This window comes from Scylla paramamosain, chromosome 20, assembly GCF_035594125.1.
Source record: "Scylla paramamosain isolate STU-SP2022 chromosome 20, ASM3559412v1, whole genome shotgun sequence".
Lineage (NCBI taxonomy): Eukaryota > Metazoa > Arthropoda > Malacostraca > Decapoda > Portunidae > Scylla > Scylla paramamosain.
Genome location: NC_087170.1, coordinates 18,571,062 through 18,598,994, shown reverse-complemented (window position 1 = coordinate 18,598,994; position 27,933 = coordinate 18,571,062). Strand labels below are relative to the sequence as shown.

At 42.7% G+C, this 27,933-nt stretch overlaps 1 protein-coding gene across 6 annotated transcripts in view; it reads right to left on the bottom strand.

Annotated features, from left to right (window-relative positions):
* The window catches only part of LOC135110554 (uncharacterized), a 243,583-nt gene that overhangs the window by 128,692 nt on the left and 86,958 nt on the right, over positions 1–27,933 (bottom strand). For 5 of the 6 annotated variants that reach the window (XR_010273310.1, XR_010273309.1, XM_064022976.1 and 2 more), the window contains exons 3-5: positions 25,805–25,903; positions 12,321–12,400; positions 10,940–11,117 (exon numbers count right to left, since the gene is read on the bottom strand). Coding sequence is in view for 3 of the 6 variants with exons in the window: in XM_064022976.1 (XP_063879046.1) it covers positions 10,940–11,094 (155 nt within the window). In the remaining 3 variants the exon portion in view is untranslated. Of the gene's footprint in view, positions 587–10,939; positions 11,118–12,320; positions 12,401–25,804; positions 25,904–27,933 lie in introns of all 6 variants that reach the window. The other variant, XR_010273311.1, reaches the window with a different exon arrangement.

Here is a 27,933-nt window from a genome sequence, read left to right as displayed (position 1 = left end):
ACTACAAAGACTTAAAGCGTTTACATCACTTTCATTTTACTGTAAGTGGCTTCTCTACCTTTATCAATCAGTAGAGCTAAAAAAAAAAATAAATAAATAAATAAACTTATAACGAAAACAACCCAGAGGAGAAACCAGGACATTTAAAATCTTACAGAAACTCACAGAAAGAAAAACACACAAGAATCTTTTACAGAACCACTAAGACCAACCCAAGGCAGCATCAACAAATAGGTCAAATAATGTGCAGTGAGAGCTAAATGGCCTCAACACAGTGACCTTCTCTGACCCCCGCCGTGACCCCATTCTACGCAACAAATGCACACTCAGTTCAGCCTCTCTAAACCCACTGATCCCCGGCGGTCGTTGGTGTATTTTCACGTGCCCTGCTATGTATGGTTACAGGAAAGAATGTTGACTTTTACTGAGTCTTCCCCTATTCTTCCTTCTCTTCCTCCTCCTCCTCCTCCTCTCTCTCTAACTCCTCCTCGTCTTCTCTCCTCCTTTTCCCACTCGTCTTCTTTTCTCTCGGTCTCTTTGTTAGTTTATTTTTGCTTCTTGATTTGTATTATTCTTCATTCACTATCTGTGGTGAAAATGCAAAGAAAAGTGTTTATATCATTCTTCTCTGTTAATCTCTCTCTCTCTCTCTCTCTCTCTCTCTCTCTCTCTCTCTCTCTCTCTCTCTCTCTCTCTCTCCCCCATAAGGACCTACGGTGTCGGTCTCAAAGTCAGATCAACTTTCTTTTCCTTGCGGAAGTGAATGTGTGGCCGCGTGATGGACCAGAGAGAGAGAGAGAGAGAGAGAGAGAGAGAGAGAGAGAGAGAGAGAGAGAGAGAGAGAGAGAGAGAGAGAGAGAGAGAGAGAGAGAGAGAGAGAGAGAGAGAGAGAGAGAGAGAGCCATGAAAGGACAGGTCGGAGGGGAGCTAAGTGGCAGAGAATGGCAAGGGAGAAAGGGAAAAAGTAACGTGGTATTATGTTTGTTAAGGTTGTGCGGAGAGAGAGAGAGAGAGAGAGAGAGAGAGAGAGAGAGAGAGAGAGAGAGAGAGAGAGAGAGAGAGAGAGAGAGAGAGAGAGAGAGAGAGAGAGAGAGAGAGAATATGCAAGACACACACACACACACACACACACACACACACACACACACACACACACACACACAAAAGCGATACGTGGCAGGTACACAAATAAATAAAATAAATAAAATACACAAAGATCAACACACGAAGTAAATGAAATAAATAAACAAGAGGAGGAGGAAGAGGAGGGGGAGGAGGAGGAGGAGGAGGAGGAAGAGGAGGAGGAGGAGGAGGAGAATATAACAGGTACATTACTCTCAGCACATTACATAAGTCCACTGGCGACGTGGCGTAGCGTGACAACCGGCGGCGTTGCACATGACAATTCGCGCCTCGTGCTCTTGCTGCAGGGAACAGGAGGCGCTGGAAAAAGAGGTGTTCGTGGGAGTGCAAGGCGTAGGCGGCAAGGGCCATCGACACTATTGTCAAGAGCTTTCATTCCCTCACTTTCCCTCCTCTTCCCTTTCCTTACCCTCCTCTTGTTTCTCCTCCAGGGCGCAAGTACGAGAGCCTCTGGGATTTCCGTCACCCCATGTCCCTCCCTCCACTCCCGTCTCTTTCCCTTCACGCCCATGCTGTCCTTTTCACGCTCATACCCGTCCATTCACGCCTATGTCTTTCTCGTCCTTTTCTTCACGCCCATATCCTTCCCTACACACCCACACCCTTCCCTACACGCCCATACCTTGCCCTAAACTGTCACATTCATGGCATTACGCCCACATCATACCCACGACTCTCAAGATGTTATTAGGAAATGACTTGGACTCTAGCCGACCTCTTCTTCTTCTTCTTCTTCTTCTTCTTCTTCTTCTTCTTCTTCTTCTTCTTCTTCTTCTTCTTCTTCTTCTTCTTCTTCTTCTTCTTCTTCTTCTTCTTCTTCTTCTTCTTCTTCTTCTTCTTCTTCTTCTCCTCCTCCTCCTCCTCCTCCTCCTCCTCCTCTTACCACTTTACTCCTTCCGTCTCTGCTTTCAGCCTTCCTCACCTTCTCTTTTTCTTATTATTTCCAGTTTCTTCTCCTTTTACATGTTATGCTTCATCTTAGTTCATCCTCCATTGCTTCTTTTTCCTCCTTCCTTTCTCCTCTTGCTCTTCCTTCTTCTCCTCTTTCCCTTTCCTTTCATTCTCTAGTACGTCTTAACTCTCCATTCTCCTCTTTATCTTCTCAATTTTTCATTACTTAATTCATTTTTCTTCATTCCTCTTCATTCCATTGTTATCGCAAATTTACTCTTCTTTTTCCTTTTTCTTCTTCTTCTTTTCTTCTTCCCCTTCCTCCGTCTCCCAGCTCCTTCTCGTGCAATTTCCTTTAATTTCCTCCTCATTCTCTTCTTACTTTGTTACTTGGCTTCATCTCTTTCGATCTTCCTCCTCCTTTTCTTTTCCTTTTCCTTCATCCACTTCTTCCTGACTCTCCTTGTTCTTGTTCTTTCTTTTTTTCTTTTTGGGCTTGCTCTACTACTACTACTACTACTACTACTACTACTACTACACGTCATCTTTGTTTTTGTCCTCCTACTCCACCTCCTCCTCCTCCTCCTCGTCCTCCTCTTTTCTACAACAAAGAGGCTTCAAAGAAAATAATTTATAGTTTAGTCTCGATACTCCTCCTCCTCCTCCTCCTCCTCCTCCTCCTCCTCCTCCTCCTCCTCCTCCTCCTCCTTCTCCTCCTCCTCGTCCTCTTCTCCTCCTTCTACTCCTTCAACTCCCTTTCTTGAATTAAAAGCGAGTGAACCAGAGAGAGAGAGAGAGAGAGAGAGAGAGAGAGAGAGAGAGAGAGAGAGAGAGAGAGAGAGAGAGAGAGAGAGAGAGAGAGAGAGAGAGAGAGAAATTATTAAGCTGCTGGAATACTGTCACGAGTCTTAAGAGAGTGTCAGATTCTTAGCGAGAAATTACAACGAGTAGCTCTTTGTGTGTGTGTGTGTGTGTGTGTGTGTGTGTGTGTGTGTGTGTGTGTGTGTGTGTGTGTGTGTGTGTGTGTGTGTGTGTGTGTGTGTGTGTCGATGGATGGGTGCTTGACGCAAAAGGTCGTGTATATGTATGTACTTTGTGTATTTATGTATGTATGTATGTATGTGTATGTGTGTATGTGTGTATGTATGTATGTTTGTATGTATGTATGGATGGATATATGAGAGAGAGAGAGAGAGAGAGAGAGAGAGAGAGAGAGAGAGAGAGAGAGAGAGAGAGAGAGAGAGAGAGAGAGAGAGAGAGAGAGAGAGAGAGAGAGAGAGAGAGAGAGAGAGAGAGAGAAAATCAGAGAGCTTCTGCGGTAGAAATGAAGATGGGGGAAAAAGAAAGAAAGAAGAAAATACGAGGAAAAGCAATAACAAAGGTGAACCAAAGAAGAGAAAGAAAGAAACAAGAAAAATATGGAAAGGAACAGACGGCGAAAAGTAGAAGGGAAAACGGAGAGAGGGAATAAGAAAGTGCAAGGCAGAGGGTGGAAAAAAAGAGAGGAAAGAAGAATACAGTTGAAGGAATTGAAATAAAAGATGGAAATGAAGAGGAGGAGGAGGAAGAGGAAAAAAAGAGGAGGAGGAGGAGGAGGAGGAAAAAGGAGGTTGTTGCAGGAAGCTTACGTATACGAATGAGAGAATAAAAGGGATAAAGAAAAGAAAAAGAGAATGAATGAGAGAAAGAGAAAGAGAGAGAGACAGACGAGGAGCAGTCAGCGTTAAATAAGGAGAGGCAATCTTGGTCTCGCATACCTCCTCTTCCTCTTCCTCTTCCTCCTCTCTTTTTTTCCTTTTCTTCCTCTGCTTCATATTGTTCCTGAAATTACTCTTTCTTCTCTCTCTCTCTTCATCCTTCACGACATTCTTGTATTTTTTCTTCTTTTTTTCTCTTCTTCCCTTTTCGGCAATTTTAGCTGCATCTTACTCTTCTTTCTCTCTTCCTCCTCCTTCCTTCTCTTCCTCATCATCACCATCATTCACCAGCACTTCTCCTCCTCCTCCTCTTTCTCCTCCTCCTTCAGTATCCTCCCTACTTTTCCTCTTCGTTATTTTTCATGTGCTCTCTTTGTCTTTCCTTACCCTCTCACATCTCATCATCATCTTCCCCTCCCTCTTTTCTTTTCTTTCATCTTGTCTAGCAATTTTACGTGTCTTCTTCGTCTAAGTCCTCCTCCTCCTCCTCCTCACTTTTTTTTTTATCTATCTCACTTTTTTTTCCTCCGTAGCTCCTCGTCTGTCATTTTTCCATGTCCTCCTTTCCCTCTCAATCTCATCCTCTCTAAAGTCGCCTTCCCGATTTTTACCTCTTACCTGTATAAGAAAAAAGCCACACTCTTTTGTCTTCCTCATCCCTCTCTAGACACCCATTATATCATAGATGCCCACTCTCTCTTCCTCCTCTAAAAAATCTCGGTCACTGTTTCTTTTATCACACTTTTTTTTCGCTTCATCCCCTCCCTTCTCCTCCTCCAGCTCCCCCTCCTTCTCCTCCTCCTCCTTCCTACTTCTTTTTCTTCTAGCACTGGATGGAGGGAGAGGCGGTGGGGAGGAGCCTTCATCTTTGCTATCTGTTTTAATTTGCTGTATACTGGATAGCGTAGTTCCCACAAACATCCTAGTAAGCATTAATACGTCTGTTGATATTTGTTCTTTGAGTTCCTTTATGTTTTCCTTCTTGCTCTTCCTCTTCTTCTTTTTCAGTTCGTTTTATGGTCACGAAATCGCGTCTCGAGTGATGTAAGCATTTCTTTTCTCTCAATGGTTCAGGCAGGCCACGGCTCTCTCTCTCTCTCTCTCTCTCTCTCTCTCTCTCTCTCTCTCTCTCTCTCTCTCTCTCTCTCTCTCTCTCTCTCTCTCTCTCTCTCTCTCTCTCTCTCTACCAATATTGGGGTCGGGTTTCCGGGGAGTTACGGTCAATGGCGGACGGTAAGTAGTCTCTCTCTTCCCCTGGACTCCCCGCGACAGCCCGAGGGGGAAGCAAGGATGGAAAGTGAAGGAGAAAGGAGAGAGAGTGTGAAGATGTACCTAAAGGGAGTAAAAGAAAGAAGGGAACAGGGTCAGAATAGGGGCAAGAGAAGAAAGAAGGTAGGAAGGGGAAGGAAAGAAGGGGGAAGATGGGAAAGAGAGTGTGGCGATGTGGTGATGGGATAGAAGAAAGGGGTAGTTAGAGGAGAGCAGGAGAGGATAGGAGTAAGGGAAGAGAAGACGAGAGGGGAGAGGAGGAGAGAATACCAAAGAGGAAGCAAGGAGAGAAGGTAGAAGGAGGAAAAGACAAGGGGATACAAAGGGGGAAAACGAGAGGGAAAAGGAGGGGTGAAGATATATTGCTGTGTAAAAGAGAATAGAAGATAAGAGGGGAGAGGAAGAGAAGGAGAGAAGACGAGAGGGAGAAGGTAGGGGAGAAGACGAGAGGGAGAAGGTAGGGGAGAAGACGAGAGGGAGAAGGTAGGGGAGAAGACGAGAGGGAAAGAGAAGGGGAAAGGGAGAAAAAGGAGACGAGAGGGGAGAAGACAAGACAAGAGGGGAGAGGACAGTAAAAGACAAGAAGGACGGGGAATATAGAGGTAGGACAGGCACACGCATTGAAAATTAGAGTAGGTAGGAGAAGGGAGGTGATGGAAGGATAAAGCGGATGCACAGACAGACATACAAAAACATCACACATACACAAAAAAAGACCAGTTATTCTCCATTAAACATCTTGAAGGGACGAGCGCCTTTCACTTACTCTTATCTGCGTATAAAAGATGCATTTGAGTACGGAAAGGCCGTCACTGGATTGAAAAGACCACGTCGCCGCTGGACAAGACTCGGCCGCACCATTTTTACTCTCAAGAAGCTGCAGGAAGAGGCAAATCTAGTGTCCCCTCGTCCAGCTTCCTTCTGCACTACCGCGGCCTCCTCGTGACGGGCCATTAAGTCTCACGTACAACATTCCTATACGTCTTCTACTGACAACATTTAACAGGCTCGAATGGAAGTTATTGTGGTTATGTTAGGTTAGGTTTAGCATTTTGTTGCGGATTAGCATCTTCTTTTGAAAACTTCCAGCAGAATCGAATGGAAGTTCTCGTGGTTTTCAGAGGTGTTTGCACGATTCTAACGGTGGTTTAACACAGATTTTGTATCATCAATAAAGAAAAAAAAACATTCGAAAAAAAATAAAAAAACGAATCATCTCTGTGGCTTTTGAGAGCAGTGACTATGAGAGGCGCTTAAAAATGATCTACTGATTTTAACGATGGTTTAACAAATATAAAAAAAAAAAAACAATAAAAAAAAAAAAACACCCGGAAGAACCCGCCCAATAACCTATCTTGAGAATACCCCTCGTGAAAATTTGAAGCGTGTAAGAATACGGGCCATATCTGTCTGTATACGACGAGGTGCAATGAGGAAGGCAAGGCGGTGGCAGTGTCCCCTCGCGCCCCGGGGAAGGCTGGCTGGTTGTGAGCCGCCCTCGCCCTTCTCACTGAGCGGGTCGGAGGGGACGGCAGACAAGGAGTGTTTTATCGCTCTTCTCACCTGCTACTGCCGCCCTCCATCACAGGCTTTGGCTAAATCTGGAACATTTGGGATTAAGAACGTCTCTCTCTCTCTCTCTCTCTCTCTCTCTCTCTCTCTCTCTCTCTCTCTCTCTCTCTCTCTCTCTCTCTCTCTCTCTCTCTCTCTCTGTGGCAGTACAAAGCGGCCTCATCCATACAAGGATTTGCCACTGATGTAAAAAAAAATCTATAAAAAAAAAAAACACCACATTTTCCCCTCGAAGAGTTTTTGATTAGTCGACTTCCCTTGGCCGACGTGTGGGAGTCGTGTTCTTGTTCTGGCCGCTGCGTGTGGAGCGTGTCGTGCAGCCTTAGCTCAAAGCTCACCGGGGAAAATCTTCTAGAGTCGTTCGATCCTTCCCCTCACGTTCCTAATGTTAAATCAGGTGTTAGCAGTGGACCTCCCTCTGCCCCTCTGCTGGTAAAGCTACACGAGGGTCCATAGAGGCGCCACTGCGAGACAATCTTTCCCACAATTACTTCTACGATCTTTTAGAAATTTAAACTCTTATGCTTGTATTAATATTAATATCCCTTAACCCTTTGACTGCTGATGGCGCATGTAATTTTATTTTCAACAACTCGGAGCAATTTTACTCATCAAAAATTGAGCTACAAGTACTTTACTAGATATTCGATAAAAACCTTTTGCTGCGAGTATAAGCTCTCAAAAATTTAGCAAAAACGAGCTGTAGTGGTGAAAGGGTTAAATAGTTTAGTTGCCTAGAAAACCAAATTAATCTTCTATACTCTCCTTTTTCCGTGTCCTTATCAAATATTTACACTGTATCCTTATCAAATATTTACAGTGTTCCTAATGCTGGCAAAGAACGACCATTCCAATGAAAGGATTCAGGTGTTGTATGGCTGCATGGTTGCTACCCACGTGGACAGGCTGGCAAGGAAACTCATATCTAGTCGACTTTATACATGATTAAGTCTGCCTCTCTTCCCTCCTCCACTACATGTTATTGCTGGATGATCCTTGCTTCCTTGCCTCCTCTCCTCTTTTCATAAACCTCTTCCCCTTCCCCTAACCTAACCTTCCCCTTCAGAGGCGCAGCTTTCAATAATACGGTGAGTAAATCTACCTGCCTTCATTCCCCTTGCAGGTTTATCAGTAAATAACCAAGTGGATGATACACACATACCTCTACCACTTCAGTGCTTCTGTCCTTCCCCCCTCCTCCATCTGCTCCCTCCCCTCCATCTGCTACCTCTCCTTCCTCTCCTATCCCTCCTCTTCCATCTCCTTTCCTCCTCTTCCTCTTTCTCAATTTCCACCACCTTCTCCTCCTTCTCCTCCTCCTCCTCCTCCTCCTTACTATATTCCTGTCTTTTTGCTTTCTCATGTGTGTCAGGCTGCCAGACGGAAAAAGGCAAAAAAAAAAAAAAAACGTAACAGAATAAACAAAAGACGAAAACTTCTGATGATAGCGGCCACCTTAGCGAAAAGGAAGAAAAAAATATATATGATTCAACAACAAAAATCTCTCTCAGGTAAAAAGAAAATGAGTAAGAAAACAATGTCAGCAATTGAAGTAGTACAAAGGAAACAAAGGAAACCCAATGAGGAAATTAAGTCAGCCGGCAGTGCAAGTACGAGGAAGTGCAAACAGTGACTCATTTTTGGAGGACAGATTCCTTAGCGACTCACGGAAAACAGGAGTGAATTACGATAACGAGTGAAAGGCACGCAACAAGTGGGGGAAATGAGTCAATTAAATCAGGACAGGAGTTTGGAACAATGAGTCAGAAAGAGGAAGGAGTTAAAAGACCCACGAAGGAAACACTAGAACCAGGAGTGAGTTGCAAGAGACAGAACTGAGTCATACAGGTCAGGAATGCGTCACGAGAACCAGGAATGACCGGAGAACTGGGAAACAGTGATCAATAAGTAATGAGTCAGAAGAACCAGGTAGGAGCCAATATATCTGAGAGAGAGAGAGAGAGAGAGAGAGAGAGAGAGAGAGAGAGAGAGAGAGAGAGAGAGAGAGAGAGAGAGAGAGAGAGAGAGAGAGAGAGAGAGAGAGAGAGAGAGAGAGACACTTAGGGCAGGAATGAGATAGGCATGAGGAGATATTCACAAACACAAATTCACTCACCATTTTATCAATGTGGCAAGTGAAACATGTCCATATGGCTGCTAGTCTCCCCTCCTCCTTTTTTCCTAATCTCTCTCTCTTAACCTCTCTTATCCACTCTCCCCTCTCACACATCTATTTCCTACCCAGCCACTGTTCTACCACAGGCCTCTCCCTTCACTCTCCTTCCTGCTTTATCCCTTCTCCCTTCTCCATTTCTCTGCCCAGTTCCTTCCACGCCCTTTTCCAATGCCTCTCTCTTCTGCCCCACAATCTGCAGTCAATTAAATATCGTAGCTATTTCCAGGAGTTTTCGTCAAGTTAATACTATCGATTCACTCAAGTAGCTTTAACCTTCCACGAACACTTGCTGGATGGAAAGAGGCTTCATCTAGAGAAAGAAATTGATGGAAATGGAGACATGAGGACCCTTGGTGAAGATGGAGGGATGCTATTAATGGCATAAGGACTCTTGGGGAGGCAGGAGTGTTCATTTAAGTATCTTCACCATTCCAGGAACTTTAGATACAAAGGAACAGTCAATAGAGGAAAGAAACTCTTGCTTGGGAAGAACATACCTAAGATCTCTTGGAGAAGATGAAAAGGATGTTAAGAATAAAAAGACTCTTGGTTTAGTAAATAAGAACGATTGACGCAGATTTTTGATATCAGAGAATAGAAATATTATCGGCGAACATGAAGAGTTTTTTAAGCAGGAATTCTTTGTTGGAGGAGGAAGGTGAGGATTTACCTGAAGTTCTTGACAGGCTCTCGTAAAAATAATCGACTGAGATAAGACGGTTGATAGAGATAAAAGAAATGGCGAAGAAAGACGTAATAGATAATTCACTTGTATATCATCTTTCTTCTTGTGTTTTCCATTTATTTCATACATTTTTTTCTTTAATTGAGGGATTGAAGACTGGAAACTATCAGGTAAAAGAAAATGTCAATAAAGTTCTTCACATATTTCAAGTAATCATTCAAGAAGAGATATATTAAAACACACACACACACACACACACACACACACACACACACACACACACACACACACACACAAAGAAACTGAATATATTTTTGTTTTTCTTGGACATGACAATAAAAGTCTCTCTCTCTCTCTCTCTCTCTCTCTCTCTCTCTCTCTCTCTCTCTCTCTCTCGTCTCAAGAACTCCGTAGTACTCATCTGCTATGGATTCGTGTGTGTGTGTGTGTGTGTGTGTGTGTGTGTGTGTGTGTGTGTGTGTGTGTGTGTGTGTGTGGACGCCTTTGTTTTATGACTTCCTTTTCCTGCAATTGTTCGTCTTCTTGCGCCTTGACAATACCGTATTTATTTTGTTTTCTGAAGCTCTTCCCCTGTTTCTTATTCTCTATCTATCCTATCCCTTCCTCACTGTCTATTTATTGCTGCAAATATTGCTCCTTCACTCTCACCCTCTCTCTTCTCCCTGCTTCGAGTTGTCATCCGGTCAGCCAATTTCTCTTCCTCTTTTCTCTTTGGTCATAAAAGTATTTCTATTCCTGTTCGTCGCTCTTTGTAATCCAGAACACCGCCACTTTTACCTCACGCTCTGTCGACCCAATCCTTGCCGCGCGGCCCACCCTGCCTGAATCACACACACACACACACACACACACACACACACACAGAGAGAGAGAGAGAGAGAGAGAGAGAGAGAGAGAGAGAGAGAGAGAGAGAGAGAGAGAGAGAGAGAGAGAGAGAGAGAGAGAGAGAGAGAGGGAGCGCGACAAAGTGAAACATGGCAACAGTTAACCGCAGACTTTTACAAACAATAGCGTTTCTAAATTCGTGACGACCAGCCTATGCCAGATAACTCTTTTGGCGCGGCAGTTTCCTCTCTTTAGTGTGATGCAAGATGCTCATTCTGCCTGACCTCATGATCACTAGACTCTGCTATGTCGCTTTAAGCATGAGCAGGCCAACTCAGAGTCATCATCAGTGTTTTAAAATTACCCCTGAATTTGGTCAGTAAAGTTTATCAGTACTCTTGTCATGCCTCTTTGAAAACCACACTCACAGGTTTCAATAGTGAGAGTACTGACTGTGACGGCTGTGTGTGTGTTTTCTTTTGTAAAATTAGCATGAGGATAGAAAAGAAAACGTGGAATATGATATGTTAAGAGAATTTACACCGTGATAGATAAGATCGTGCACGTGTGTGTGTGTGTGTGTGTGTGGGGGGGGGGGAGAGGAGACGAGACGCGAACATTTCTTCTGTTACAAAGACAATTTTGAGATGGCTCACTAACCAATGACAGATGCCTCCCTGACACACGGAATGGTTATTGAGGCGAGCACGGCACTGGCGACCAACAGGATTATGACTCTTTGCCACGCGAGGGAGACTCAGGTCCTGAAGTTGATGAGCGCTGCCTTGCTTCAGTTGATATCCAGGATCCGTCATTACTGAGATGTTGAGAAAAAATCCTGAAAAAAAGGTATAAAATTATTAGATTAAAAACTCAACAATATATCAACTTTCATATCGCAGAGCCTGGCGTGTAGCAGTGGTAGTGGTAGTGGTAGTAATAGTAGTAGTTGTAGTAGTTGTTGTTGTTGTTGTTGTTGTAGTACCAGTAGAGAAAGAGTGATACGAATAGTACTTATTCACAAAGGTATCTCCTCAGCACTTCAAAGAACAGCTCGGCGCAGTAGAAAAGAAAACGTAGCATATCACAACAACTCCACCAAACCATTAATTCAGATCACGTTAGCATTACAACTTTCGATTCTTTCTGATGTGCAAAGTTGCCGATAGCAGCTGAATAAATGAATGGTAAGAATGGGCGAGTAAGACATAACCAGACGCTTTTTGGCTGCTCCGTCACAGAGACACAATAGCGTCCGAGAGGCAGCATCTGGAGACGAGAACCACACATGGCGACCCCGTAACACGCACCTCGCACGCTGCGGGAAGCTGGGAAGGAGTGTGTAAGCGAGTCACACTTTAACCCACCAACAACAAAGAACTGGACTCTGGCGGCGGCGTGAACGTGCTCAGGCTACAAACACCTTGCCTTGCCGGGTAGGAGGCTGGGAAGGGAAGGAAGGAGGAAGACGCCACCCACCCTGGAACACTTTTGTACTCTAACAAGAAAGATTCAAGTTACCGCTAGTGTATTGTAAAAAAAAACTTGTATAAGTCTTGAGTTCTAAGACACTGCGAGTTTAATCTTCCTTTCTGGGCCGTGAATAGTAGCTCTCCATTGTCACAGAAAACGGTTGAGTATTCTGGCGCACTTATTATCCTATGTCTAGCATTTCCCCATTAACATGCTAATAATGAGTTATCACAATTTGCTATGCCTGTCAGAAGATCGAAGGAGTTAAGATAAAAAGAAAAATCCTACGTACATTGGAAATACATGCGACTAAGTGACTGACTTCTGGCCGTTACCTTACACAACATCTTGACACTCACACCACGATGATTACAAAGGTCAGAAAGAAGTTTAAATGTCTGGCCTCCCACTAGCCTTGGAAAACTCAACTCAAAATATACACATGCTCTCAGTGCAGTCCCTCCCCGGTACTCAAGGACACAAGGGGCATTCTGAGTTATTGTGCCACTTACCAGCACAGTATCACCCTTCCATTTAACACGATTTCATGAAAGACTCGAGTACTTACAGAGGGTCAGTCACATCGGCGCGAGAGGGGCGGTGGCGCTGCTTTATCTCACTGTCTGTTCCACCTCACCATTCCAAGATCTGAGGACAAAATGCGTTCTTTAATAATACGTATACCTATATATTTTTCTGTCAAGTAATATTAGTGGAACAAAAAAACAACAAAAAAAAAGAAAAAGAAAAGTAGAGCAATTGATAGACGAGAAAGGTGAAAACGACAAAGAAATAGAAAAGAACAAGGAGTAGTATTTGTTTCCTTGTGTCTTCTGGCCGCGCGGTCACAGCTGATTGAGCGTGAGTCCAGCGGTCTAATCTTGTAAACGTATTTGCCTCCAGGGGCCACGCGTGATCAAGGAGGGAAGAAGCGGGACGGAGAGGTTAGAGACCGAGAACAAAGAATAACGAAGAAAAAAAAAGGATGAAAGGGGAAAAAAGAAACATATCAATAAAAAAATCTGGTAAAACGAATATGTGGGGAAAGAAGGCGGAGTAATGGAGGAAAAAGAGGTGAAATGTGATGTTTGTGGCAATGGAAGGTAAGGATATCTATAACACAATAAAACTACTCCAGCGAGCACAGCAATAGCAGTAAATTACTTTGCAAAACTGCTCATCCATTGTCAAATTTGTACCACTGAATTGATCATAATTTACGAAGCTAATAAATATATATATATAGAGAGTGAGAGAAAAAGAGAGAGAGAGAGAGAGAGAGAGAGAGAGAGAGAGAGAGAGAGAGAGAGAGAGAGAGAGAGAGAGAGAGAGAGAGAGAGAGAGAGAGAGAGAGAGAGAGAGAGAGAGAGAGAGAGAGAGAGAGAGAGAGAGAAATAATAGTGAGGTTATGCTTTGTCTGCCTTTCTCCATGCTAGTCTGCCTCTTTGCATGCCCATCCGCCTGTCTGTAAGCCTTATGTCGTGTCTACTTCCTTATATTCATGTACCACTATCTCTATTGTATGGATAAATTCTTCCACTGACGCATCAAACAGCCTGGAAAACTTACCAAACCTTATAACTTGATACTCTTCTACTTTATATTTATCGAGAAAGGGGGCTTTTTTCTGCTCTTTTTTCCCTGTCACTCTACAAGGCTCCGGTGGAAGGCTTCGAGTGGTGTTGGAGGGAAAAAAATCTTTATTCGATATCCTCTCCGGAACGTTAACAAATCCGATTCGTTCCTCCCGATTAAAGTGAAGCATAGAACGACGCCAAGAAAACAGGATACGGGAGCAAGGGAGACGCTGAGGGGCGAAAAAAAATATAACATAGAGGGGAAAATAAGAGGAAAGATATCTGGACACTCTCTTTCTCTTTCTCTCTTTCTCTCTTTCTCTCTCTCTCTCTCTCTCTCTCTCTCTCTCTCTCTCTCTCTCTCTCTCACGTAACAATAATCCCATTTATACTTTGAAAATCATTGTAAAGAATAAGAATATGATTGTAACATTTTCAATACCTTCCCTCTCTCACACTCCTTTCCTTCGTTTCTTTTTTTCCTTTTTTCCTGGTCGTCTTTCTCTCTCTCTCTCTCTCTCTCTCTCTCTCTCTCTCTCTCTCTCTCTCTCTCTCTCTCTCTCTCTCTCTCAGATCTCACACTAGGAAGACTCTTTTCGAATACGCAGGAAGAAGATAGAAAAAAAAACGTATTTTTTTTCCAATAAATACAATTTGATAAGCACCAGTAACTCTTATATTCTGCTTTTTTTTTCCTTTAAGATTTTAAAAGGTAGAACGTTACAGAATTAATCTCCTTCTACACTATAACCCTTGGTAGAGAGAGAGAGAGAGAGAGAGAGAGAGAGAGAGAGAGAGAGAGAGAGAGAGAGAGAGAGAGAGAGAGAGAGAGAGAGAGAGAGAGAGAGAGAGAGATAGAGATAGAGATAGAGATAGAGAGAGAGAGAGAGAGAGAGAGAGAGAGAGAGAGAGAATGAGAAATGGACAGAATAATTAATGGATCAAGATTTTGGCAAGTTTTGAATTAGTACTCTCTCTCTCTCTCTCTCTCTCTCTCTCTCTCTCTCTCTCTCTCTCTCTCTCTCTCTCTCTCTCTCTCTATCTATCTATCTATCTATCTATCCATCTATCTATCTATTTATCTCTAAGTAGATAGATAGATAGATAGACAGACAGATAAATAAATATATAGATAGAAAACGGGAAAAACTGGATCCATTTTCTGTGTTGATTCAATAATTTGTGACGCTCAGCTCAGTTTAACAATGCAATTAATACTTTCAAACGGAGGTCTTATCAATCAAGCCCAAAGAGAGAGAGAGAGAGAGAGAGAGAGAGAGAGAGAGAGAGAGAGGCACTTACTGATGGTAAATATAAACAAACGAGGCTAAACGAACACAATTATATGAGTTAGAGATAAAATCGTAAATGGAAAACGTACATTCAATTTGTCCCTCTCCTCCTCCTCCTCCTCCTCCCCTTTTTCCCTTTCCTGTAATGCTTTGAAATCCCTCGTTCACTTCAAAAGGATATCAATTCTCATTTCTTTTTTTTTTTTTACCCCTCTCTGTACGTACTGTGCCAAGGGAGGGGGCGTGCAATGTAGGATCACAACAAAGCGCGCGACACGTCACCAGCGTAGCCTGTGCACTCTGGAAGCTAAAAAATGCATAGGGGAGAGTAAAAGTTGCTGCTGGAGAGAGAGAGAGAGAGAGAGAGAGAGAGAGAGAGAGAGAGAGAGAGAGAGAGAGAGAGAGTGGGTGGGTGTGTGTGTGTAAACGAAGGATGAAGTCAGATGTTATTGCATTTGTCATTAAGTAGTAGTTTAATATAATCATAATGTAAAGGGTATGTTAAAGCACAGGTCATAATACAGATCATTTACACACACACACACACACACACACACACACACACACACACACAGCAAGAGACAGTTACATGCACCGGACAGCACATACACACGTCACTAACATAACAGCAGCAGCAGCAGCAACACAGCACCATCAATAAAAAAAAAAAAAAAAAGCACTCACATCAATTTCAACACGAATTACTAACACGGTCCCGTAACGCTGAAATTACATGACAGAAGCTATTACAGTTAACATGAGCATCACAGCGACCACCACCACCACCACCACCACCACCACCATCACGATCACCACCACTTCTACTGCCACAAACTCCATCATGATCGTCTTACTTCCTTGTATATTCCTGTTGCTAATGCCTAAGTACCAGTCATTCGATCAGTCAATTCTAAAGTGGCATTTTGCTGAGTTTATTGTTTCTCTTTTTTTTTTTCCCCGCCTGTTTCCATTTTCCTCCTTATTTGTCTAAGTATGAAAATGGCAGTGATGATTTTCCACTCCTCTTTCTCTTTTTTTTTTGTGTTCTTTTCATTTCATCAGATCATCTTTTCTCTCTCTCTTGTCTTTTAAATAACTTATCATTCATCAAGAACACTAATCCAGTTTCTGTCAACAAGTAGCCACTGTAAAAGATAAACAAAGGGAAGAGTTAAACAAAGCACTTAATTCTCAGTATTTTTCAACATCCATTGACAATAATCCCTACTCGTCATCTCTCCTCCCTAGCATGCACCCTCCCTCACACACATAAAAGTAAGCATGAACAGGTACGTGGGATAAAAGAATCATTTAATAATATTTTAGACTTTAAGGTTTTCATATCAAAGAACAAAGCTCCCCTCCCTCCCTTCCTGCCCAGACAGCTGATGGCGAGCGTGTCAGAATGCTTCGTGCAGAATAATGGAACGTGAATCACCCTTTTTATCGCTCGTAAGAAGGATTGTGTGGTTAATTCCGATAAGGGACGGTAGGAAATTGTCCTCTTATCTCCATCAGCACCAGAGTGACTGGGAGGGAGGGAAGGGACAGAGGGAAGGAAGGAGCAGAGGGAAGCAATATGGAAAAATGAATGGAGGGAAGTCTGTGTTTTATAGATGAATAGAAAACGAAAAGATGAGCAGGAGTCTTGATCTTTTCCTCTCGTTAAGATTTGTTTTATTCTCTTATCTGCCTCGCGTTTCTCTTTCATTTCCATTTATTCAAGTGATGACACAGATGCAGATTGTGCAATTCTCACATATCATTTTCTCTCTCTCTCTCTCTCTCTCTCTCTCTCTCTCTCTCTCTCTCTCTCTCTCTCTCTCTCTCTCTCTCTCTCTCTCTCTCTCTCTCTCTCTCTCGTCTGTACACGATCTTCACATTTTGTCCTACGTGGAATCGTTTTTTTGGTTGAGGAGGAGGAGGAGGAGGAGGAGGAGGAGGAGGAGGAGGAAGAGGAGGAGGAGGAGGAGGGGGAGAAGTGTGTCAAAAGTAGAATAGAAGTTTACTGAAGGTCCTAAAGTCCTTGGAGTTTTGATTTAGTTTTGTATTGATCGCCACCATCATCACCACCACACCCACCACCACCACCACCACCACCACCGCCACCGCCACCGCCACCGCCATCATCACCACCACTACCACCACCACCACCACCACCACCACCAACAAGAGTTCGTGCTCAAGAGCCTTAAATTTTAGGCTTGATAATGTTTAAAGTGCAAATTTCACTCTTCAGCAATTATATCACCCCTTCCTCCTCTTCCTCATTTTTTCTTTTCATTCAACGTCTTTCTTCTGCTTTTTTCCTCTCTTTATATCTTCTTTTTCATTATTATTATTATTATTATTATTATTATTATTATTATTATTATTATTATTATTATTATTATCATTATTATTATCATTATTGTTGTTACTATATATATTACCATTGTCAATAATGCTACGGTGTGTGTGTGTGTGTGTGTGTGTGTGTGTGTGTGTGTGTGTGTGTGTGTGTGTGTGTGTGTGTGTGTGTGTGTGTGTGTGTGTGTGTGTGTGTGTGTGTGGTCTCATTATGGTCCATTAATCAATTACCAAAACCTTCTTTTTCCCTCACATGGGTGGAGGCGTCATTTTGTACCTCCAGCCTCCAGCTTTTTTAATCTCTTTTTTATACTAAACTTTAAACTTCATAACAACTCAGCCAGTATTTGCGTAGTTATCTCTATACCTGGTCGAAGTTTATTTCCTTCAGTCACTCTGAGGCAATAAGACACAAAGAAATATAAACAATGCATCAAAATCCAAGAAAACTTCACATGACGGTCGATGGTCAAATTGTTACTGGGAAGTGATTCAAATTCTGTATCGACTGTACCTGTATCAACGCAATGCGGCTCCAATGTCACATCATTACAAAAAAGGACCAAGCTAATGACAGCAACTTACGAGACAAGGATCGACATGGACCTTCAAGCACTTAAAGCAGCTAATGAGAGAGAGAGAGGGGGTGGGGACAGACACTCAGCCGTCATTTCTACCAAACACTTACAAAACCATACCCTACGCTTCTTGATCGCAGTATTTCCATTAAACAAAGGAATCGATGATGTAGAGATAAATACGTCACATTATTAACTACCCGTTTTGCATGAGACGTTTAAGCTGCGACAGTAATGCAGCCAGCCAGACAAGCAGCCATTTCCAGCCAGCCACCTAGGAAACAGACCGAGAGCCAGCAAACCAGCCAATCAGCCATACAGACGGACAATCAGGGGCGAAAGGACCAGGCAGTCAGCCAGTCTGCCAACAAACGCGATAGTTGCAAGGAAGATGGAAAAAGTCAAGCCAAACAGCCTCTAAGTAAGCCACAGATAAAAGTAATGTAGGGAGAGGGAAAGAGGAAAGGGCGCAAAGAACTATGTTGCCAGTGGTTTAGCTGGTAAGATGTTCGCTTAATTACTACAGTCACTCACTCAATCATGGATTATTATGTGAGTGAAAAATACAGTAAGATAAAAGTTGGTGCTCACACATCTGTAAATCTGTCAGGGAGTGAGTGAGTGAGTGAGTGAGTGAGTAAAGACGAAAACAATTCAATTCAGTCATTCAACAAAAGAAAAAAATAATAATAATCAATCGCTGTCGTTAGGTCCTTCAGTCAGTCAGTGTCTTTATCAGTCTATCAGTGACTCATGGACCAGTCAGCCAGTCAGTCTGTCAGTCAGTTAACAGGTCTGTCTTGTGACGAAAACAATTCAATTCAGTCATTCAACAAAAGAAAAAAAATAATAATAATCAATCGCTGTCGTTAGGTCCTTCAGTCAGTCAGTGTCTTTATCAGTCTATCAGTGACTCATGAACCAGTCAGCCAGTCAGTCTGTCAGTCAGTTAACGGGTCTGTCTTGTGAAGTGTTCATTCAATCAATCAGTCTAGTCAGTGGGGTCAGTCCAACACTTCCATTCCCGGTCTGTTTATCCAGTCAGTTGATTCAAGTAACTGAGTCATTCAGTGTTGTTTCAATTAGCCTCAAAAAACAGCCAGTCATAAAGTCAGGCAGTCAGTAAGTTAGAAAAGGTTTAATTTCAACAAAAATAAAAAAAATGATTGCCACTCGACAGGAGAGCCAATCAATCTGTCAGTACAGTGATTTGAACACAAACAAATCCTGACAATCTCTCTCTCTCTCTCTCTCTCTCTCTCTCTCTCTCTCTCCTCTCTCTCTCTCTCTCTCTCTCTCTCTCCTCTCTCTCTCTCTCTCTCTCTCTCTCTTACAATCCCTGGCAGTACAATAATAATTTCTCGTTAACTGCTGTTGGTTTGATATAAAGTCTGGTCCCTTTCAGTACTCTGTTAACTTCGCACACTCGTAGACATTAATGGATCAGTGCCAAAACCAAGAGGCAGCCGACCGCGATTCAACAGAAGGGACGGGGAAGAGAGGGAGACACAGAGACGATGCTTAGAAGTCATCAGCCAGTGCCTTCTTGTTCACTGAGGACAGAGAGAGAGAGAGAGAGAGAGAGAGAGAGAGAGAGAGAGAGAGAGAGAGAGAGAGAGAGAGAGAGAGAGAGAGAGAGAGAGAATCGTTACCCACTAGATTATTTAATCTCATCTGCAAATGTACCACAACCCGTGTCCCTTTCTCTCTCTCTCTCTCTCTCTCTCTCTCTCTCTCTCTCTCTCTCTCTCTCTCTCTCTCTCTCTCTCTCTCTCTCCCAGTCAGTCAACCATCAATGGTTTGTCTTCTTTCCCGTCAGACACGCGATCACAAACAAACGTCTTCATTCACTAAGCGACATCTACCTTCCCTTCCCTTCCCTTCCTCCCTTTATCCCCTTTCACTTTCCCGTCCTTTCCCTTCCTCCCTCTCCTGCCTCCCTTTATCTCCATTTCTCCCTCATCTCCGCCATCCATCTCGTTAAGGGACGGAATGATGTCAAGGATCTCTCGTCACTGTCTCTGTCGCCGCCTCTCTATCCTCCCCCCCGCCTGGTCTTGACATTCACTCTGACAAGTTACAAAACTGGAACATTATCGCTTCTCTTATCACTTTAATCCCCTCTCTCGCTTTTTATTTTTCTTAGCAATTACTCACCCTTAAGTATCTTTTCATATCACATCCTCTGTCTGATTACATATCTTGCATAACACTCATACACATCTTGCTGACTTATGTAAACTGCTATTTCCTTGCTATTTCCTTTCTCCTCTTCCTCCTCCTCCTACTCCTTCTCCTGGTTCTATTCTTAAGCCTTCCTGAAAGACACTCCTCCCCCTTCACGCCTCTAATCCCTCCCTCGACGTCTACTTTCCTCGCCCAGAGACAAAAGTAAAAAAAAAATAAAATAATTATTGCTAAGCGTGGCAGCTCCTCCTTATCTTCAGACGCCACGTAAAGAGGGACGCGAGTCTTTTGTTCTACGGAAAATCCTCTTAGCCATTAGATTATATTTTTTTCTTAGCACTTTTATTAGATGGGTTGTTGTTGTTGTTGTTGTTGGTAGTGGTGGCAGTGGTGGTGGTGGTAGTATTGTAATAGTAGAAGTGGTGGTAATAGGAGGTAGTAGTAGTAGTATTGCAGCAGCAATAGTAGTAGTAGTAGTAGTAGTAGTAATAGTAGAAGTGAAAATGGCGATGATACAACAACAACAACAACAACAACAACAACAACAACAGCTTTCAATGTTGATATTTTCCTTCACTTTTCACCAACGTATTTCCCGCGTTCCCTTCCACTACTACCACCACCACCACCACCACCACCACCATCATCACTACCCACCACCACCACCACCTTCCCACTACCTGGTAATTTCAGTCCTCACACAACACGCACAGTCTATATATCGAAATTAATAGCCCACCAGTTATCCTCCATTATCCAAGTTGTTGGGGAGATGTGTGGGTTACGAGGTCTTGTCTTGTCTGCTCACTCCTCTATTTTCCTTCATTCCTCAAGTATTCTTTACTTCCTTTTACTACTCTCCTTCCTATCTCCTTTTCCAGCTTTCTTTTTCTTTCTTTATCTGCCCTGTCCCATTTCTCCTCTCCTCTTCTCTTATCTTCTACGTCTCCCTCTCTTTGCCCACTCCTCTTTTTCCTTCATCTTTCCTCACACACTTTCTTTCATTTTCTTCCTATCTTCTTTTCTTCTTCTCTATCTCTTTTCGTTTTCCATCCTATCTCATTTAAAATCTCTTTTCCTTCTTCCCTTCACCTTCTTTATCTCTCCAGTCTTGTTCGTTTTCTGTCCCCTTTCTCTTTTTATTCTTTCTTTCCCTTTTTCATTCTTATCTTACTTTCGTATTCAGCTCTCGCATCGTTTCCTCTTCTTATTAACTTCTCTCCACCCTTTCTCTTCCTTTCTCCCTCGCTCTCTCCTCATCCACTTCCTAAAACTTCCTCTCTTTCTCCTCGTTTTCTTCTTATCGTCGTTATCTTTTACGTTCATTTTTCTTCCCTTTTCTTCTTTCCTCCTTATTCTCAGTTCTCAGTTTTTTTTTTTCCTTTTTTTTCATTTGTGGCTTCGTTTTTTCCTTTCATTGTTTTTTTTTCTTTCTTTTTCGTAGCTCTTCCATTTCCTGCTTTTATTTTTATTTACTTTTCCGTTTGTTGATTTCCACCATAAGTTTTTTTTTCTTTTTTTCTTATTCCTGTGGTTTATTCTTTCGTTTTCTTTGCTTCTCTTTCTTTTCTGGTTCTTACTTATTTTTTTTTATTTGCTCCTCAGAGTTTCTCCATTATTCCCTTCTACTTTCTGAACTTCTTTTAAGCTGTTAATTTCCCTTTATCCTTTTCTTCTAATGGATGAACCTTTCCCCTCTTTCGCCTCCCGGGTCAATTCTCAGAAATTCTTATACAATTCTGCTTCATCACTTTCTCCCTTCCTTTATCTTCCTGTGATTCCTCCCTCATTATTATTCATTGGTTCGATTTCCTTCCATTTTGCCAATAATCTTCCCCCTCCCTCTCACCCTCCTCCTCATCCTCCTCTTGCTTCTCCTCCTCCTCCTCCTCCTTTCTCCTGTCTCCTCTCTTCGTTTCCTTGTTTCTTTCCGTTTCCTTCCATCCTTATTTCTTATTCCGTATCTTAATATATTGACTTTGCTTCACCTGTCAACTCTTGAGACTCTCCTACCTGGTTTTTGGAAGAGGAGGAAGAGGAAGAGGACGAAGAGGAGGAGGAAATAGAAGAGTTGGAGGAGACCTTGTTAACGGATCAGTTCTCTCGATCCAGTAATGATTTGTGTTAAAATGCAAAAAGGGTGAAAGTCCATATATATATTGATGTTTGTTGCGTGGTGGTGGTGGTGGTGGTGGTGGTGGTGGTGGTAGTGGTGGTGTTGAAGGCAGTATGATTTGGTAGTGGTTGGTGTGTGTGTGTGATGGTGGTAGCAATAATGATGGGGATTACGATAGTGGTGGTGGTAGTAGTAGTGGTGACGGAAACAAACAAACAAACAAACAACAGACATTTACTGCATCATATAGTGAATTTCACCTACGGGAGAGAGAGAGAGAGAGAGAGAGAGAGAGAGAGAGAGAGAGAGAGAGAGAGAGAGAAGAGAGAGAGAGAGAGAGAGAGAGAGAGAGAGAGAGACATCTTCATTTATTTAGCCTTTCATTGAACCCAGGAGCCCGTTACCACTTCAACTTCATATTATTATCAAGCCGCTCTTTTCCTCCTCCTCCTCTTCCTTCATCACCACTACCTGTTCCTCCTCCTCCTCCTCCTCCTCCTGCGTCGTGGGGTGTTAGGGTTCCACTTAAAGGCTATTACAGGTTCCGATCCCTTGCACGAGTATCAAACAGCCTCGCTGCTGCCCTGCGATAAGATCTATAGATGATGAGAGGGAAATGGACGCAAGGAAGAGGGGAAGGTGCAGGAATGGAAGGGAGAAAACAGGAGAGGCGGTTGGGATGAGGCGGAGGAATGAGAGATGGATGCAGGGAGGGAGAAGAGAAGAGAGGAGAGGAGATGGACGCAAGGAAAAGGGGAAAGTGCAGGAATGGAAGGGAGGAAACAGGAGAGGCGGGTGGGATGAGGCGGGGGAATGAGAGATGGCTGCAGGGAAGAAGAGCAGAGAGGAGAGGAGAGGAGAGGAGAGGAGAGGAGAGGAAGGAAGAGGAGAAATGGTTAATCTAGAGGAGAAAATAACAAGATTAAGACTGAGGAGAAAGACGAACAGGAAAAAATAAGATGACGACGAAGAAAAGGAAGTAAATTAAGAAGAGGAGAAACGAAAAATGAACTGTGAAATAGAAAGAAGAAGGAAAGAAGTTGAAGGAAAGGATATGCTGAAATAGAGATAAAAATAAAAAAAAATAAAGAAAGCGTAAGAGAAACAAGAGAAAAATGAGATCTGGAAAAGCATAATCTGTCACAATTTTCTCTAATCACAGGGTGTGGGGAAGTGAGGGACGTGGGAAGGTGTGGGTGCTCCGTAACATGTGCTGGTCTTACGGTGTGACGGAAAAGTGACGGAAGGATAGAGATAGATAGTCTAGGAGAATAGGAGAAGATAGGTGTAGATTGTGGGGGGGGAACGAAAAAGGCAAAGGTGGTGAGGAAGATGGGGGAAGATGAAGGGATGCTGGAAAGGTGACGGTGAGAAGATGAAGCTTAGAGAAATGGTGAAGGGGGAAAAGGTTAATGATGAGACGTAACATTATCTGTGAGAGAGGAAAGGGGAGGGATGAGAGAACTAAGGGACGATACTGTGGCGGAAATAATAATACCGAGGAATGTGAAGGTGAGGAAGAAGGTGACGGGAGGTGATTAGAGGGACGCGGAGAAACGAAAAAAAAAAAAAAAAAAAAATTCTGCCCCACTATAACATCTTTTTCCTTTAACGTTCCTGTTCACTTCACTTGCACCATCACATCATAACCAGCAAGCGTCTCCCTGGTGATCAATTCTTCCCCATTTCACCATCCAGTGGCTACTTTCCCTTCAGGTTCACCGGGAGAGGGAAAAAAAAAAAAATGGAGAGTGACATTTATTTTTCTTCCTTTTTTTCGTACGTGTTAAGGAATCTGGACTTGGGACACGAAAGAGAAGTCAAAAGGCTTTCTAAATATATCGCTTCCCCGAAAAAAAAAAAAAAGAAGTATCAGTAAAAATATTTAGTTTAATTTTGAAGACACTAATACTCTTTTGAAACAGCTCAAGTCGTAGAAATAACAAAAATCAGATAGAGAGCGGAGTCCATTAACGAAAACGCCTCAATATATTGCTGGAAATTACCTGACATTCTTTCCTTCCACTCTTCCTTTCCGACACTATTTTAGGAATCTGGAGAAGTCGGAAAAATTGTTTAAGCGTCAACAGCTCACCAGAATGTGTTTTGATGCTAATAAGGGTGCGTGTGAGAGGCGGACGGAGGGAGGGGAAGGAGGAGGAGGAGGAGGAGGAGGAGGAGGAGGAGGAGGAGGAGGAGGAGGAGGAGGAAGAGGAGCGTTGACGAGGTGTTATGGAAAGTCTCGTCGTGGGAGGGGAAAAAATCGCATATATGAAATAACCAGCACTAAAATATTACCATCACTTTTCGTGCTTTTTTTTTTCATCGCACAAAATGTCACGAGGGAAAAAAGGTTGCTCAGTGTGTGATAGGCCAAGGCGGAGGAGTGTCGGGAGCAACGTAAGGAGTGAAAATGTATGACAAAAAAAAAAAAAAATCGCTGAAGGTTATCACTGAACTATTCTGCTTCCTTATGAGAGGAGAAGAGATCCGCGGCTTAATGATGCTATTTTTAGTGCATATAAATCAGGAGAGTGAAATTATTTTACCTATGTGGACTTTTGGTACTACTGCTTTACGTGAAGAAAACTTTATCTCTCCCTGTGGAGTGATTTATTTCTCCGAGTGAAGGTGACTTTATCTTTGTTAAGGGATAAGTATTTCTCTACATGAAGGTTATTTATTTATTTTTTTTGTGAATGGAGCTTTATTTAAGTGAAGACGATCTGGGTCTCTAAGTGCAAAGGATCTTATTTCTCTAAGTGAAGGCAGCAACACAATGCTCACCACTGTAACATTATCATCGTAAGTGTTCCTATCCATCAATGTGAACAAGAAAACCCAGACCATTACTCCTTTTACTCAAGACTTGCATGTCCGCGCCACAGAGGAGGCAGGGCACGCCACTGCCTACTAGGGGAACCATCGTAGTATTCCCGAGGCGCCCTCCTGCACGTACTACAATATTATCTGTGACGCTGATCCGTCCTATCTAACTCAGCCCTATATTGATTTATATTATGGAGCAAATTTACATGTTGAGAACTTCCCGCCTGGACATTATCATATTTATTGAAGGCCAGGGAAAAATACGCTCTTTTCTTTTCCATTTAATAAAGCTGGAATGTCCCCAAACGATATGATAAAAACAACGAAGGAAAAAGGTGGAATTATTCCGTCGATCTTCAATGAAACGAAAAATGCATCAAGCGTTTTTTTTTCTTTGTCATAAAACTCCAATATAAGATTATGGGAGGAAGAAAAGAGCAACACGATGCGAGGAGTTGGAGGGACAGGAAGACGTCAAGAATCCGACAACCTTTAGTGCTAGAAAAAGGAAAAAAAAAAAAAATACTCCAGGCTTTTTTTTTTTTTTATCACAACACACAAGATTATGACTGGACGAGGAAAGCAACAGGACGCGAGGAGTTGAAAGCAAGGAAGACGTCAAGAATCGTGGCTCTTTATCAGCTTCGTAACTTGATACTGATTTTACTTTATTCTTAGGCTCATAACTTCAGGAAATTATTTTAGACACTTATGCACTATCGATATACCTTTTTTTCCTCCATTCCGGGTAATAATCAATGCCTTTTTTCATGTAGCATTGAAACCGTGTGATAATGGAAGGCTTAATGCATAAAACACCACGAACCGAACCGAACTCAAGCTGGAGGTGTCATGTGGCGGAATCTCTTGCCTTCAATTGCAGGGAAACAAGAGCACCTGGTCCCTTAGGTTATTAGGAATGTGTGTGTGTGTGTGTGTGTGTGTGTGTGTGTGTGTGTGTGTGTGGTAATTTCCCCGTGGACGACGATGACCTTGAACGACCGGCACGTGACACACACACACACACACACACACACACAATGAGCCTATACAGAAATGGTTTTCCGACAAAAATAGTAAATATAACACCATCACAACAAAATTAGTCACATACAACATCTTACCTTTAACCACTCTTCTCATACTCTCGTCACTCGACCCACAATCTTCCTCCCCAAACACAGTCTTGCTCGGGAGAGTTTCCACAGGTAGGGGGAGCATACCTGTCATTGGGAGGAAAGAGAGAGTGAGAAAGAGAGGTGAACATCAAGATAAGAGGCAAGATGTAAGATAAAAATAAGAAGAGAACACGGTAAATAAATAAAAATGTGGAGTGATATGTGTGAGTGTGGAGTGATATGAGGGATGTAAAACTGGCAACACACAATAACGAAGGTGGATTAAGCGGAATAATGCAAGCTCAGAAATAAAATCATGAGGATTGACGGAAAGAAACGAGTAAATAATAAGAGTGAAACATGAGCTGGAAAAATGAACAGAACAAAAGAAGGAAACAGTAATAAACAAAATAGTGAGAAACAAAAGCAACGGAGGTGGGAAGAATGAGACAGATAGGAAAAGATGCAATAAGGATACAACGAAGAAAATGAAGAAAAGAAAGACAAGGAAAGAGATGGAAGAGAGTGGAAGCAATGGAAGAGGTTGAAATGTTAGTTAAATAAGAGGAAGAAGAAGAAAGGGCAGGAAAAGCAGGAGGAAATAGAGGACAGAAAGGAGGAGGAGGAGGAGGAGGAGGAGGAGGAGGAGGAGGAGAGGAGGAGGAGGAGGAGGAGAAAAGGCAGGAAGCGGAGGGTAGTGAGTGGTGAAAGCTGGGCAGGGTAAAGGATGGGTGGGGATGAGGTACGTACAATATATTTGGCTTCCTGCGTCACTCACTAATTACAGGAGGGATAACTGATAGGCTTCCTAATTTCACTAATGTGGCTTTCTTCCTAATTGCCTTTCACCACACGGGAGGCTAAGTTGCTGGAGTGATGGGAACTTAACATAATTCTAGGCCCTTTTTTCTTTCTTACATATGAGAAACACAAACACTGAGCTACAGCAGACGTTAAGAAGGGAATTATGAAGCAGAGTGGCTACAGAGAAGAAAACTAAACAGAATTCTGGGTCACGACTGCTTGTTTCTTTAGCTGAGAGAGACATAAGAGGATAAAAAAAAAAAAAAGAGGTTTAGTTTCAACATACCTATCAAGAAGACACAGGAAACATGATATTTACTTACATGTTTCTTTAAATGAGAGACACACACGAAGGGATATAAATACCATCGGCGTTAATTAAAAGAGAAAATAAGGCTTAATTTCAACATACATATCAAGAAGACACGGAGAAGATGGCATTTTCTTACGTTACGTCAGAGATAATGAGATCCACAAGAAATTTATTCAACTTCTGCATGTCACCACAGGAGCAACGGAAAATGAAGCTTGTGTAATGATTTTCGTAAGAATGTACACAATAACATCATCATCATCATTATCATCATCACTATTATCATTTTATAAGTTGTCACTGCAAAATGAAGACCTCTCTCAGTCATCTCTATCAGCTGCCCGTCTGCTCTAGGTCATCCCAGCAAAATTCTTATCTATAACATTTAATAGATGAACAAAAAAAAAGAGAAAAAAAAGGAACCGTAGTAATTTCGTGTGAGAATCCATTCTCTCTCTCTCTCTCTCTCTCTCTCTCTCTCTCTCTCTCTCTCTCTCTCTCTCTCTCTCTCTCTCTCTCTCTCTCTCTCTCTCTCTCTCTCTCTCTCTCTCTGAATTGCAATCGGATAATTTACAAGTGAGGTATTCAATCTCTCTCTCTCTCTCTCTCTCTCTCTCTCTCTCTCTCTCTCTCTCTCTCTCTCTCTCTCTCTCTCTCTCTCATGCTCGTGTAATTGCCTGGGTGAGTGACAGCAACGTGACGGGCCAGGAAGAGGAGGAGGAGGAGGAGGAGGAGGAGGAGGAGGAGGAGGAGGAGGAGGAGGAGAGAGGAGGAAGCGAATTCGAGTGACGCTCAGAGCAGGAGGAGGAGGAGGAGGAGAAGGAGGAGGAGGAGGAGGAGGAGGAGGAGGAGGAGGAGGAGAAGGAGGAGGAGATTCAGTGAAGGCTGTAATAACCAAGACACAAGACAATGGTGCTCCGGTTAGTGGTGGCCAAAGCAATAACTAAATTGATCTATGCACTATTTTTTTTTTATTTTACCAAGTGTGCAGCATGGAGTCACACACAACGCTATATTA